Consider the following 16755-nt stretch of genomic DNA (forward strand, 5'->3'; position numbering starts at 1 on the left):
CTACACATTGGACTGAACTGTATGCAGGGACCTGTCTGTTTTGTTCTCTACTGCTACCCAGTGCCACGCTCAGAACTAGATAGTGTGGCCACTCAGACATAAATACACCCACACTCCCCCCACACACATATTCTAATAAAAAAGTCAATGAGTGTATATATTTCTTTATACATCCATTTTTTAGAAAATATGTCAAGCAATCCCATGAAATATATCACTTCTATGGATCTGAAGATCTATTAAAACAATCTATATAATATGACACATTAAAAAACATATGTACCTACATTTTAAAATTATGCTAAATTATTAAAGAACATTTTTTAGTATTTAACCTGCATCAAGGTAGTAGTAATGACTGGCAATGCTCCATAGGAAAATTTAAATGGGCCTAGGGTTACGTGTCTCAACATTTTAATTATATTTTCTTTACTTTTATTTCTCAGAGTTTTGTTCAGTATATCAACAAAATGCCTCAGATGTATTTTGCTGTGTGGATTGGGAGACCAGTGTATTGACTTTATAAATAACTGTCAATAAAACAATAATTTTTAAGTTCAAATGCATAACATATACAGTGTACTGATTCTAAGTACAACATAGTGCTTATTTTGGTTTAAATATGTCATTTGATGTTCCCAGTTATAAGTGACTTTCAGCCTAATGAGTTTAAAGACAGTTTCAATGGGTTTTTAAAAAATGACATACCTTGTTTTTGGCTATAACCAGACTATTATTAATACATAATTTTTAAATGTATGGAATGAACATGTAAAGAACAGCTGTTTGTCAATTTGTTTAATTACATTACAATGTGTCTATTCTTCCTAATAAACTACCTTTTCATTGATAGAACTTTAGATTGTCTTTGAATATCTAATTCCACTTAAAATAGAGACTGGCTACAAAACCATTAGCTCTTTCTTAAACCATTTGAATTTGGCAGCATTCTTTGCAAAAAGGAAAGTGTGACCACGTTACAGTTGAGTGGCACATGTTGAAGCATGGCAGCAGAAGGGATTGCCTTTCAAAATTCAGTACAGCCTTTCAATCTGTAATAGTCATTAAAGAAAAAATATCTTAGAAGTGCAGTTTCCCTTGGATTACTGAATAAATCCAGGTCACATAGATGCCTTCTTTTAGACATAGTTCACTGACTTTAATTATGCTTCATGCTTCCAGGAAAAACCTTGGTAATTACCAGTTAGATTAAGGATTCTGCAGCAAGGAAACTCCCTCCACCCAACACTAAGGTCTCACATATAGTGTTTAAAAGTCTGAATTAGAAGCTTAATAAAGAAGTCTCAGTCTTATTCCATAAAATAAGAAAAACGGGGGTTATACTTGTTAAAGGAAGGCAACACGATGGCATTTGATGCAACACAATCATTAAATATAGGGTTGCTGTTGATGATACTGTTATTATAAGTAACCAAGTCGTGGAACAAACTAGATATTGTTCACACAACATTTGTTTCTTCATTTTGTTTTACCTCTCTAGATGGCATAAGGCACAGAATAGGGTTTCCAGCTGAAATTAAAAGGATCCAAAGGGATTGTGAAGAGATGCACAAAATGATTATTCAAAGTCTATTTACATTTATGATTCAAGGCAGTTTGCTATAAAGAACTTGAATCTAAGCTTTGGATCCAAGTTCTTTGGATTTCTATGTCAGAGAGATAGTATAGAAGAGTGATTAATACCTAGTTTATTAATAGCTAAATAACTTATTGGATAATACTGAACACATTGATTAACTTTTCTCATATTTATTTTTAATCTGTAAAATAGAGTAATACATATTACACAGGATTATTTTGGGGATTATATGCTGTAACGAACATAAAGCCCTTTTGGATAGTCTAATTCTTAGTCCTCAATGAATGATGGATATAATTATTCTGATTTGGAATAGAAGGTACACACACCACTCACCTTGCTCCCTTTATTTCTGTTGGTAGAGCATATTAATTGCAGTCATAGGAAACCTTGTAATTTAAGATGTGGTTTGTGGACCAGTAGCAGCAGTATCACATGGAAGGTGGTGAGAAATACAGATTTTAAATCCCCCCAATCCAATGAATCAGAATAATCATTTTAGTAAGAACAGCAGGTAATTTGCAGGCACATTAAGTAGGAGAAGCAAATGGGCCAATATATGATGTGAACCTCTGGCTCCTAGACTAGCAACACACATGTCTCCAACTGAAGACAAATTCATCTTAAATCATGCGGAGGTATTAAATAATGCGGCACATCGTGCTCCAAATAAACAGTCAATTGATCGTGTTTCAGGGTTGTTTTATGTGTGGACTTGAGGTGCTGAAGTATCTGAATTTTAGACTTTTGCCACAAGGATAGAAAACTCACACCAGCTATGTGGTCAGTCATTTGGCTCATGTGCTATTAGCATGCCCTGCCATAATCAAAGTCAAAAAGGGCACCTGCCACCAGCCTGGACAAAGTCCCATCATAGAATTTCTCTTCAAATTCTAAATCACTTATATCCAGTCTTTTACTAATGGTACTGAAGCTTATCATCCCAAACATTCAATTTTTCATAATTCTTTACAAAAATCCATTAACCTAGTAAGAAAATATAGCAGGGTGATTGGGAGTGCTGCTAGATGTATTTACCAAATTCCTTCTGTCAGGTAGAATAACATTTTATCTAAGGTTTTTATGCAGTCAGATAATATGTCCATTCATGGATATATGAAATGCTGTGTTTTACAATATTATAGTACTCTCTTTGTAGACATCCTCTACAGTTAGGAACTGTATGTTTTTAGGAAGAATGTGTTTCTTTGGATTCCCTGGCAATCCATCTGTAATTTGCCTCTGTAAATTTCCTAAAACATCTTGCTCCTCTTGTAGTAATTGCTATTTTTAGACATCACGATTTAAAACACATTTTAAAAAACCCCTAAAAAATCTACTTTTTGAATAATTTTAGATGTCTATGTTACAATTCAAATCTGAAAAAGAGATTAGAGAAAGTGGAGAAAGTGCACTGGGAATGTCCCTTGCCATGGGAAGTTGATTATGCCATGTTATCAATTCATTCCCTCATACCAGGAGATGTAAAGGTGCTGTAGTAGGACCTTTGGCAGAAATCTTCTCCCAGAGGCCTCGTCTTACATAATGAACGGTAGTTCCAGCTAAATTGAAGGCTCCAGAGTGTTCAATCTTCCAGTCGCTATTAATAGACTGTTTGCCAGCATCTCGGAGAGCTATAAAGAGATTCAAAAATAGAATAGGTATTAACAAGTCAGCTTCATTGATTAATATACACTACAAATTATTTGGTAAAAACCACTCCATTCATTTCCAAACAAATGGGATAACATTCCCTGATGTAAAACTGGAGACAGCTCTTTTTAGGAAAAGTTTGCAATAATGGCAAATGACGTAAGCTCTCCTATCCTAAGTTGTCCACAACTATAAAGCCATATTTATCTTTGCCTTCTCTAATCTCCTTGGACTTTTGATATATGTACTCCTTATTTTGGTCCTTAATCATTTATTCTTTAACACATTACTATATTCAGGCTATGTATATCTATTTAGTCTATCCAGTGATCCTATGAGCACTGTGAATACTGGCTTTACATCTCAGACATGCTCTGTCTCCCCTATGCCCATCCAGAAAAGTACGTGAATAAAGAAGGATCATTAAGTAGCACATTAATTAACAGATCAAAATGACAGGGTTATATGCATTATAAAACAATACAAAGACAATATGTTGAGTTAAAAACAGACCCAGAATCTTTTAACATCTGTTTGTGATCTATGAACAAGAATGGAAGATAAATGTTTTATCTCACCCATAAACAACCATCATCTCTATAGGATTTTACAGAATAATTCTGTTTACATTTTTTTTTCTTTTTGAGCTAATCTGTGTACAATTTAAATAAGATTAATGACATGGAAGTGAGATTTCACGGTTACCATTTTAAATTAAATTTTTAAAATATTTTCCTTCAAATGATTTTGTGTTTAAACTTTCTGACTCTTCCATGCAACTTTCCTGTCTTTCCTAAAGACATGTACATAAAGATTCATTGATGGCTATGTCAAAATTATATGAAAATGTTTTGATAACTTAAGCCAATAAATCTTGCTAATTATTATTTAGGCTAATCTCCAAGTTTTAGATGTTTGAAGATGTCCAAGTTTTTATCTTGTAAATAATGTTTAAATGAATATGCTATATACTAATCATGTGTATATCTTATTTCCCTTAAATAAATATCCAGATTTAGAATTATAAAAACAAAGAAATTGAACATTTAAATATATTGAAAAGCAGTTTCAAATTGATTTTCATAGAGGTTGCGTAAATTTATACTTTCTTAATAGTGACTGAGAGTGCTTAACTCTGAGCACATCATTGAAAGTAACTTTCTCTTACATAACATTGAATCGTGATTGAATAATTACTTATCAAGTATCAACTATAACTAAGACAACATTCAAAGTTCTAGAACCTCCATAATGAACAACAATTATATGTTCTCTGTCCTCATGGAACTTACACTGTAACTGGAGAGCCAGACATTAAATAAGTCACGTAAGCAACTTACTACAACATGATGATATTTGTGTGATGGAGTTGAGGGAGGCTCCTCTGAGGGATGTTATTTACTTAGGAAGTTAGTGGGGGAAATAAGGGAAGTAGAGGATGGGCATTCTAGACTAAGGGAACCATACATGGAAAGGTCTTAAAGCTCACTGCAGCTTGACTAGGACCAGAGGACCCATGTGCATGGAGTCAAACATGCTGAAGCAGATTATGAAGGAAGGAGGCTGGAGAAACAAGGACTAGCCAGACCAGAGAGACCTTGTTAGTATATTGCCTTTTCCTAAGAAAAAAATGTAATGACCAATGTGGTGGATCATGCTTTTAATCTAAGCACTTTGGGAGGTCAAGGTGGGCAGATCGCTTGAGTTTACGAGTACAAGACCAGTCTTGGCAACGTGGCAAAACCCTATCTCTACAAAAAAACACAAAAATTAGCTGGATATGGTGGTGCCCATCTACAGTCCCAGCCACTCAGGAGGCTGAGGTGGGAGGATCGCTTGAACCCAGGAAGTGGAGGTTACAGTGAGCTGAGATCATGCCACTGCACTCCAGCCTGGGCAATAGAGCCAGACATTGTCTGGGAAAAAAGTGGTAAAACTTTAAAATATTTTGAAAAATATTCTGTGAAAAATGGGCTGGTATAGGGTAAATTTAAACAGGGAAGATAATATATAACACTAACATAGCCCAACTGAAAGTAATGGTCGCTTGGATTAAGGGAATGGATAAAAATATCAACATGTATTTAGGAGTAAAATGGACAGAATATGGTAATTGGTTGTCTTGGGTAAATGGAAGTGTCAAGTATGATGCCAAGGTTCTAGAATGAGAAAACAGATGAGTTATGATGGCAAATAATGAAGTAAAAACTATCAAACATGATTGAGGAGAAATATCAGAAGTCAACTCTTTTAAACAATCTCTTTTTTTTCTTTTCTTTGAGACAGAGTCTCACTCTGTCACCCAGGAGTGCCGTGGCCCAATCACTGCAAACTCCACCTCCCAAATTCAAGCAATTCTCCCTGCCTCAGTATCCCTAGTATCTGGGATTACAGGCTCCCACCACCATGCCCAGCTAATTTTTGTGTTTTTAATAGAAACGGGGTTTCACCATGTTGGCCAGTCTGGTCTGGAACTCCTGACCTCAGGTGATCTGTCCACCATGGCCTTCGAAAGTGATGCGATTACAGGCGTGAGCCACCACCCTGATCCAATCTAGTTTTCTTAAAGGATCTACTGTTTTATTACTATTGAACTTGACAATTTTTTTCATTTGCTTATTAGTTACAAATGGATATTATACTCTAGACAATGCTAAATTGATAATTATTTTGCCTAAAAGGCAAAATATTTCCTTGTTTTTCATTAAAGTCTATTAAGTATTTTGAGGAATCTTTTTGGCCTAGATATGTACTATGGTCATTACAATTCCATTTTTTTTTCCTCCTGTACTTCAGTACATTTTTGGGGCATGATATAAGGAAATATTTCTGTAAACTCCCTAATAAAAATGCCTTTAAAAATCCTGGGCATCACTAGAGTATTTTAGACTCAATTGTTATTTTTGACATTCAGCATTCTCCAGAAAATGGCACAGACATGTACCTTCAAATCCACACCATTTAATAGTAGCCTCACATAAAGAATCAATACTTTAGGTATGTATGTTTCTTGCTTTTTGTTTTTGATTTGTTAATTTAAAAAATGTGCTTTTAGGAATCATACATTTCACTATGATTGGATAACTTAAACTGCATTAACTCTTCTACCACAAATAACTAGAAAATTAGACAATGTAAGAAACAACTGTTCTCAGACATTGGGTAAATAACAACAGAGAACTGTGATCTCTAAGAGAAGACCAAATGATTTGATCTCTAAAATTGCTTGACTTTCTGCTTGAAAATATTTACCAGACCCCACCCCCCCACACACACTGGGAGGTCAAACCCTCACAGAGCACAGATGATAAGGGCAAGGGCTTCAGTGAGTTAAGGACATAGATAATGGAGTTCAAATTGACTAAAGCAGCTGAAGAGATTTTGTTCTCCACAGTCTTTAGTGGATAACAAAAAAATAAGACTACATATAAGAAATAAGGATAAAGTAATCCTAGAGCAAAGGCTACTTTAGATGCATACTGACAAGGCTTTTAAAAAGCCTCAAGAAGTTTAGCTGATCTGCAAGTAAATTAACTGTCCAGCAAAATGAAACTCAATACTCAATAGTAAATAACAAAATACAGTCATTCAGCAATGTCACATTCATAGTATCTGGCATCCAACCAAAAAGTACTAGGTATGGGAAAAAGGGATTGCAACCTATCATAATCAGTGGAAAAATCAGCCAATAACATGAGATCCAGGAATAATAGAGATGACAGAACTTTGAGACCAAGGCTTAATTTTTTTTATTTTTTCTGAGATGGAGTCTCGCTCTGTCACCCAGGTTACAGTGTAGTGGCACCGTCTCAGCTCACTGCAACCTCTCCCTCCTGATTTCAAGCAATTGTCCTGCCACAGCCACATGAGTAGCTAAAATTACTAGTGCCTACCACCAAGCCCAGCTAATTTTTATATTTTTAGTAGAGACAGAGTTTTACCATGTTTACCAGTATGATCTCAAACTCCTGACCTCTAGTGATCTGTCTGCCTCGGCCTCCCAAATTGCTGGGATTACAGGTGTGAACCACTGTGCCTGGCTGACCAAGACTTTTAAAGAGCTTTTGTAAGTAGGTTCAGTATGCATAATAATTCAAAGAAAAATATGTAACATTGAAGAGTAATGGAAACTATGAAAAATAAATCAAATTTCACAAAATAGAAAATATATAAAATAGAAATAGAAAAAATATACATAACTGTTATGATAAAGTCACAGAATAGAAAAATATACATAATACCTGAAATGATAAATTCACCAAACAGATTTACAAACGTTTTAGAAATTGCAAAAGAAGCCCATGAACTTGAAGGAAACCTAATAGAATAGAAATTTACTGTAACCTAAAAAGAAAATAGGCTAAAAAAATGAATAGACCTTCGGTGTCCCATGGGAAATACCTGGTAGAGTCATGTATGTATAACTAGAATTCCAGAAATGTGGGTTGGGGCAAACAAATTATTTGAAGACATAGTGCCCAAAATTTTTCCAAATTTGATACAGTCTACAAACCTACAAATCTAAAAAATGCAATGGAATCTAAGCCAAATAACCATAAAGAAAACCATACAAAGTACATTATAATCAAACTGCTGGAATCCAATAATGGGGATAACAATCTTGAAAGGGCCTAGAGAGAAAAAGGCACATGAAAACAGGGATAAAAAAAATTAACAATTTACTGGATATATCATCATAACTAATATACAGCAGAAGACAATACAATTATCACATTTAGAGAGAGAAAACAAAACCAAGCAAAATCTAGAATTCTACATCCAGTGAAAATATCCTTCAGATATGAAGGCAAAGTAAATATATGTTCAGACAAACAAAATCTGGGAAATGTTGTCAGCAGACTTGCTCTATAAAAAAATATTAAAATATGCTTTTCAGGCTGAAATAAATGGTTCAAGATGGAAAGAAGTGTCTATATGAAGGAAGGAAGGAAGGAAGTTGATACTGGTAAATGTATAAAAATATTATTAAAATTTTTAGTATAATTAACTGAGGCAACATGATTACAATGTATTTTGGTGTTTAAAACAGGTAGTAATAAACTGAAAATAGGCAATGTGGGAGTAAGATGCATAATAGCAAAAATGAGGGAAAAAGAGGAGTACACCATTCTAAGGAGCTTACATTGTATATAAAGTGATATAAATGATTTGTAAGGAGGCTGTAATAAGTTAAAAATACATACTGTAAATGCTAGATCAGTCATTAAAAATATAAAACAAGAATGATAGTTAATAAGCAAGTAAAGATGACACTGGAATAGTAAAACCCATACTCAATCCAACAGAAGCCAGAGAAAAAGGAACAAAGAAATTAGGAAGAGATGGAACAAGTAGAAAACAAATTCAGTATGTCCAAAGTTACAATAAATTTAAGTGGACTAAGGACATTGATTAAAAGAGGCTAAAGAAAAGGAAAAATCCCACTGTGTTCAATTGACAAGAATGAACTTTAAAAATAAATAGGTTATAATGAAATGGAAAAAGATGTAGCATGTAACACTAAACATAAAAAAAATTGGTTTAATGACCATATTATTATTGTTATTATTATTTTGAGATGGAATTTTGCTTTTGTTGCCCAGGCTGAAGTAGTCTTGGCTCACTGCACCCTCCACCTCCCAGGTTTAAGCAATTTTCCTGTCTCGGCCTCCTGAGTAGTTGGAATTACAGGCTAATTTTTGGATTTTTAGTAGAGACAGAGTTTCATCATATTGGTCAGGCTTGTCTCAAACTCCTGACCTCAGGTGATCCACCTACCTCACCCCCCTCAAAGTACTGGGATTACACGCATGAACCACCACGCCCAGCCAGTGACCACATTATTAATAGGTACCACAGACCAGGGCAAGAAATATTTTGAGATTAAGAAAGGACGTGTTTTTAAAGGTCATTCAAATTAGCATTATTTATTTTTTTAAATGACATAAAATTTGCTAAGTAGATTTAACAATCCTAAGTGTATGCTAGATTATCAAGATGCATGAAGCAAAAACTAACTTAATTGAAAAGAGACATAAAAATCTGCAATTTTAGTTGAAAATTTCAATGCTTTTCTCTGCTTAACTGAAGAAAGTGATGAGTATCAGTAAGAATATAGAAGACCTGAACCAAATAAACCTATTGATATTTAGAGTTTGTACTCAACAAATCTATTAACAGAACACAATTTTTTTCAAATATAATTGCATCATTGGCCAATAGGTGCTATAAGTCATAAAACAGGTCTCAATTGAAATTAAACTGAATATATTCTCTTACCAGAACAGATTTAAACTAAAAATCAATAATAATATATCTATTTTAAAAACTAAACATATTTGAAAATTAAACAATCCATTTGTAAGTAACTCTTGAATCAAAGTAGAAATCACAGTGTTAATAAGAAAATATTTTTAATTAAGAATATATTGTGGAATACAACTAAAGCAGTGCTTAGAGGGAATCTTATAGCTTTAAACTGTTACATTAGCAAAGAAGAAAGCAATACAATTCATGATCTAAGTTTCTACCTTAAAATGGTGGAAAAATATAAACCCACTGTAAATAGAAGCAAAAAACTAATAAAGGGCAGAAATCAATCAAATAGAAAGCAAATTAACAATAGGGGTAATCATTAACACCAAGAGTTGTTTATTTGAAAAGATCAAATAACTGGTAAAACTTTAGCTTATCTAATTAAAAATAGACACCAACTAAAGATATCAGAAATAAGAGACAAAATATTGTTCTTATGGGCATGATAGTGTAATAAGGAGATATTATAAACAAGTTTAAACCAATGAATTTGACAAGGTAAGTGAACTGGATTAATTTCTTTTTTTTTTTTTTTTTTTTTTGAGACGGAGTTTCACTCATGTTACCCAGGCTGGAGTGCAATGGCGCGATCTCGGCTCACCGCAACCTCCGCCTCCTGGGTTCAGGCAATTCTCCTGCCTCAGCCTCCTGAGTAGCTGGGATTACAGGCATGCGCCACCATGCCCAGTTAATTTTTTGTATTTTTAGTAGACACAGGGTTTCACCATGTTGACCAGGATGGTCTCGATCTCTTGATCTCGTGATCCACCCGCCTTGGCCTCCCAAAGTGCTGGGATTACAGGCTTGAGCCACCGCGCCCGGCCGAACTGGATTAATTTCTTAAAGACATCAGTTACCAAAATTGACACAAGAAGAAAAAGAATATCTGAAGAGCCATATATATACACACATATGTATATATGTATATACATATATATACATATATACATATGTGTGTATATATACACACATATGTGTGTGTGTGTGTGTGTATAGATTTGTACTTGCACATGCCAACCAACTTAGTAACCATATAAATCTCGAGAGCTCAGAACTTCGCAGTTAAGGTAAATTGGTGCTGTAAACCCATATGAGGGTTTGATTTGCCTTACAAATTCTCAGGAAAATTGATTTTCTACTTCCACTTAGTACTAAAGTTAATATAGATAGATTTTCTTTCTTTTTTATTTTGTGGTGCAACTTCTATCTATCCATCACAGTGAAGCTGTAGTTATTTGGTGTTCTTGCTTTATGCAGGGCTCTCTTACTAGAGTTCCCACTTCGTAAAGGACTTAGGTTTTGTTTTCTGCCCACAGAGTCCCTGTAGCTCCCAAAGTCTAAACCTACTTACCAGAATCAAGTATAAGTGGGTCTTTGGAGTCAGCCTAATTCTCTGGCTTCCTGTTCTCACTTTGTTTTTGGTATCTAAGGATTCTTTAATTTCTTTCCAGTTCAGAGGTGTTAAGGATTGAACATTGGTGCCCTCCCTCTAAATTCATGTTAAAACCCTACCCCCTAATGTGATCTTATTAGGAGGTGGAGTCTTCAGGAGGTAATTAGGATTAGATGAGGTCATGAGAGTGAAGTCTTCATGAATGGGATTAGTGTTCTTATAAGAGTCCCAGGAGAGCTTGTTTCCTCTCTCTCTCTCTCTGCCATGTGAAGACACAGCTAGAAACTGGCAGTCTGCAATTCAGAAGAGGGCCCTCACCAGAACCCCACCATGCTGGTACCCTTGATCTCACACTTACGGCCTCTAGAAATGTGAGAAATAAATTTCTGTTGTTTATAAGCCACAAAGTCCATGGCACTTTGTTATAGCAGCCTGAAGTAACTAAAATGACAGGTATGTTATAAAATGTTTTCTTTTTCTTTTGAATTTTCCTCATTTAATTTTTTTTTTAGCGAGAGGTTGTCTGTGGTGCCTTGCATGCAAAACTGCATGGAAGGTAAGTATATCCATATGACCTTTTTGAGATTTAAAAAAAACCCGTAAGCTGCAATGATTTTGCAAAGGTATAACATAGATCTATCTGAAGTATTTTCCATTTTAGGCTTTTTGATAAATTACTAATAAGACAATAATGCCACAATCTTCAGAGAAGCAAATAATAATTGCATTTAAGAATGCAGTTCAAAGAAAGAATGATGAAAAACAATAATTGTATTGGGAAGGGATTAAGTATCTCTATAAAATAATATAAGTTTGATATAGACAGGTTAATTTGTTTAAGAATTATCAGTTTGCCAAGGTTCTATTTTCTTTTTTTTCCTAAAGCTATTTCAAGGTGAATATTTCCAATGACTTCCTTCCTATGCCCAAGGGAGCATTTAGGAAATGTGATTTATGAAATGTATCTATTTGCCAAGTCTTTAGGTTTGAAATCTATGATTTTAATACAATGTCATATATTCTTTACTCCAAATTTGCCCCCCATCCATGTATCCTACATTAGTAAGTGTTACTATTACTTGCCAGAAACCTAGAAGTCATCTTGAATTTTTATCCTCTATCAACACTCACATCTATTTTTCAACAAGTTCCATCAGTTCAACTTCTTCAAAATCTCTGGAAGCTACTAGGTGTTTTCCATTTCTATTCTCTTGCTAGGTTTATGTAACTGGTCTCTTTGTCTCCATTCTTGCACCCTTCCTGTGATTTACCAGAGGTGAATTATTATTATTACTATTTTGAGTCAGCAAGTAAGGAAATGTGCTCTTGAATAAACATGGTAACATATTAATAGTATTTTTCAACATTGATTTAATCTCCAGAGCAGCATTCATTCTGGTTAAGGGCATAGATGCTGTTTCTTTCTATAAGTAAAGGACCCTGCTCAGTTAGGCCTAAGGCTAAGCACAAGGAGAATTTACAGTAACTAACTGAGACAGATATGTGATTCATCTTTTAAACTTAATGGTCTTTTAAAAACAAAGAGTGATTGAAGACCTATGTTTAGAGGTCACTAACAGAGAAAAATGATGGGATTTAGTAGAATTGGAAACAGTGATTAGAGAAAAAAACAGTCATTTCATGATTTATATTCTTCTGAGTTAATTCTATACAATTAGTTGATCACCCTAATTTAAAAGGGGAAAAAGAGGTTATATGGGGAAAGTTTAAAGAAAATGTGTTCAAATATGACATATACTTTTAAATCACAAGTGTTTCATGGAAGACAATTACTTAAAATAATAAAACTAAAAAAGAGACAGCATGGTTCAGTGCCTAGGAACCCAAATGCTATGCCCAGAAGCATTGGGTTCAAATCTAGATTCACAGCTTCTTAGATGTATAACTTTGGGCAAGAAACTTAAAGTTTATGTTACTCTAGTACCAGATTTAAAAAATTGGAAAATTAATGACTACTTTATAGAGGTATTATGAGGATTTATGGATATATGTAATGCACTGGCCTATACTAATCATTAAACAAATGTGAAATATCTTTTTCTTAAACAAAATTCACCAAAAAGTCTATCATTTCCTGTGTGCCAGACTTTTATTTAGTTATTGTAGACAAAGAACAAAATACCTTCAAGAATTAACATTGAGATTGCCATTAGAAAAGCAAGAATTTAAACAAATAAAAAAATTCAGAAAAGGATAAGTGCTATACAGAAAATAAAGAAGGACAATGTAATAGAGAGTGGCTTGGTTAAAGGTCAGTGTATATGGAGAAAAAGTAATAACTTTGAGTAACTGAAATGATTTTCTAATGTATCACATTAGAATAGTAAAAGTGAAGGATCAAGGAGGACTCTTGAGCTTTGGCATAAACTACTGGATAGAAATTAGTGAATATGGTAAGCTGAACAACGCCCCCCACCCCAACATATCTATCCATGTTCTTAAAAGATACATAGAATACAAAATATCTTCTCTGACCACAAAGGGATGAGGTTAGAAATCAAGAACAGAACCAGAAAATGCACAAATTTGCAGAAATTAAACAATATACTCTTTAACAACCAATGCATCCATGAAGAAAAATCACATGGGGAATTAGAAATTATCTGGAAACAAATGAAAATTCAACATTCCAAACCTTATGGGACACAGCAAAGGTTGTTCTGGGGAGGGGGGGAAATGTATACCTATAAATGCTTATATTAAAAAAGAAGAAAGATCTGAAATTAATGGCAAAATTTTACAATGTAAGGAACTGGAAAAACAGCAAACTGAATCCAAAACTAGCAAAAGAAAGCAAATAAGATTAGAGTAGAAATAAGTGAAATAGAGAATAGAGCACAATAGAGAAAAATCAACAAAACTAAAAGATATCTAGTTTTCTTTGAAAAGATCAACAAAATTAACAAGTCTTTAACTAGACTGACTAAGGGAAAAAAGAAAAGACAAGACTCAAATTACTAAAACCAGAATTGAAAGTGGGGATATTATAATCAATGCTACAGAAACAAAAATGATTGAGAGTACTATAAACAACTGTATGACCATAAATTGAATAACCTAGATGAAATATACAAATGTCCCAAAATGAAACCTACCAAAACTGAATCATGAAGAAAGAGAAATCATAAATAGACCTATAATTAGTAAGGAGATTAAATCACTAATCAAATATCAAATAAAAGCCCTGTATAAAACAGCTTTTTTTTGGTATGGTTTTAGGTAAAGGTCCAACTTCATTTTTCTGCACGTGGATATCTAGTTTTCCCAGTACCACTGGAGAAAAAGACTGTCCTTTCTCAGTTGAATGGTCTTGGAATCCTTGTTGAAAATCATTTGACTATATATTACAAGAGTTTATTCCTGGGCTTTCTATTCTTTTCCATTGGTTTAGATGTCTGCCTTTATTCCAGTTTTATACTGTTTTTATTACTGTAACTTTGTAGGAAGTTTTGCCACCAGAAAGTCTGCATCCTCCAGTTTTGTTCACTTTCAAGACTGGTTGACAATTCAGGGTCACTTCGATATGTAAAGTTCCATATGAATTTTCAGTGGGTTTTTGTATTCCTTCAAAAGATATTATTGAACTTTGAATGCACTTAATGCTACTGAATTCACTGAACTTGACACTTAAAACTAGCTGTGATGGTAAATTTTATGTGATATATATTTTATCACAATAAAAAAGATGTTATTGAGAAGGAAAAGATATTTACATCCTAATCCTTGGAACACGTGAATGCTATTGTTATGGTCTGAATATTTGTGTCCTCCCCTAAAATGTATATGTTGAAACCTTAACCCCAAGTTAATGGTATTAGAAGGTGGAGTCTTCTGAGAGGTGATTAGGTCATAAGAGCTCTGCGCTTATGATTGGGATTAGTGTCCTTATCCCAGAGGACTAGCTATCCTCTTCTACTATGTGAGGACACAGTGAAAAGATGCCATCAATAAATCAGGAAATGAGCCCTTAATGGACACCAAATCCATTAGTGCCTTGATCTTGGACTTTCCAGCCTCCAGAACTATGAGCAATACATTTCTGTTGTTTATAAGCTACCTAATCTTTGGCATTTTTATAGCAGCACAAACAAGGACAGTTACTTTTTATGGCACATTTAAATAAGTTACAGATATTAAGTTGAAGATCTTGAAATGGGAGATTATCCTGAATTATCCAGGTAGGCCTTAAATACAATCACATGTATCCTTATAAGAGAGAAGAGGAAAATTTGAACACAGGAGGAAAGGAGAAGACAATGAGACCAAGGAGGCAGATAATGGAGTGACAAGGCCACAAGCAAAGGAATGGTGGCAGCCACTAGAGTTGGAAAAGGCAAGGAATGGTTGTTCTCTCTAGAGTCTCCAGAGATAGTGTAACACTGCAAAGAGTGATTTTTGGCCCAGTGAAACTGCTTTTGGACTTCTGGCCTGCAGAACTATGAGGGAATACATTTCTGTTGTTAAAAGTAACCAAGTTTGCAGTAATTATTATAGTAGGCATAGGACACTAATGGAGTGACATTCACTGTAGTGGAAAACACCAAGGGAAGAAGAGGTTTTAGCATGGAGTGGAAATCAAATTTTTTATTGGGACTTTTGATTCTGGACTTTCTGTTAGGCTGTTCTTGCAGTGCTCTCATGAAATACCTGAGACTGGGTAGTTTATAAAGAAAATAGATGTAATTGGCTCTTGGTTCTGTGGGCTGTACAGGAAGTGTGGTGCTGCCATCTGCTTGGGTTCTGATGAGGGCCTCAGGAAGCTTACAATCATGGCAGAAGGTACAGGCAGAGCAGGCATCTCACATGGGGAGAGAGGAAGCAAGGGACAGGTGGATGAGGGGGTATGTGCCACATACTTTTAGGTAACCAGATCTCATGTGAACTCACTATCGCGAGGACAGCACCAGCAGGATGGTGCTAAACCATTTGTGAGAAATCCATCCCCATGATCCAGTCACCTCCCACCAGGCCCCACCTGCAATATTGAGAATCTGAATTTAGCATGAGATCTAGAAGGGACAACATCTAAACTATATCAGACTCGTTATTTCTGAGGTACTTATGAAACTTTTGATAATTTACATCAAATAAACATGTAAAGAAGTAGAGCTAGATGTAATGGGGAGAGAATATAGCAGAGAAAAGAGCAGGACCCAGGCCTGAACCCTATAGTATGGGAACATTTGGAAACATAAAGAGGCTGGGGACCTCACAAAAGAGACCAGTAAGAGACATCCAGTGGTCCTATAAGCTAAAAGGAAAAAAAATGTTTAATGAAATGAGGAGAGGTCAACAGTTTTAAATGTTTACAGGTCAAGTAACATTGGATTTGTCAACATGGAGGGCGTTTGCTGACCTTAAAAAAGGCATTTACTGCAGATGGACAACAGGAAACAGGACTGGACTGGTTGAAGAGACTGGGAGGTAAGAAATTTGAGACAGCATGAAGATGTCCCCTTTGTAATACTGCCTGGTTTATTCAGCCACATGTGTCATGTTACTAAAACCCATACTATGATTTAGAATTTTGTATAATTGATAAAATTCTATTTGAGATATCTATATTCATTTCCAGTTTTAAAAAAAGAAAGTGTACATGGAAGTATAATAGCCAGTTGTCTGCTATTGACTGAATGTATTGAAATTGTCTAGATTATGGCCAGTGTCTCTAAAAACTGGGTATTAGGACTTTAATCTGAATTCTAAAATCCTGTATGATCTATTTGTACCACAGAAGGTAAAATAGATTAAATGCCAATTAATTGGTATAAAT

At 34.6% G+C, this 16755-nt stretch overlaps 1 protein-coding gene across 3 annotated transcripts in view; it reads right to left on the reverse strand.

Annotated features, from left to right (window-relative positions):
• The window catches only part of ADAMTS19 (ADAM metallopeptidase with thrombospondin type 1 motif 19), a 242712-nt gene that overhangs the window by 57005 nt on the left and 168952 nt on the right, over window positions 1-16755 (reverse strand). For all 3 annotated transcript variants that reach the window (XM_032261509.1, XM_032261570.1, XM_032261621.1), the window contains exon 17: window positions 3077-3234. In XM_032261509.1, coding sequence (XP_032117400.1) covers window positions 3077-3234 — 158 coding nt within the window. The remainder of the gene's footprint in view (window positions 1-3076; window positions 3235-16755) is intronic.

This window comes from Sapajus apella, unplaced genomic scaffold, assembly GCF_009761245.1.
Source record: "Sapajus apella isolate SASKATOON/1434 unplaced genomic scaffold, GSC_monkey_1.0 scaffold1, whole genome shotgun sequence".
Taxonomy (NCBI): Eukaryota; Metazoa; Chordata; class Mammalia; order Primates; family Cebidae; genus Sapajus; species Sapajus apella.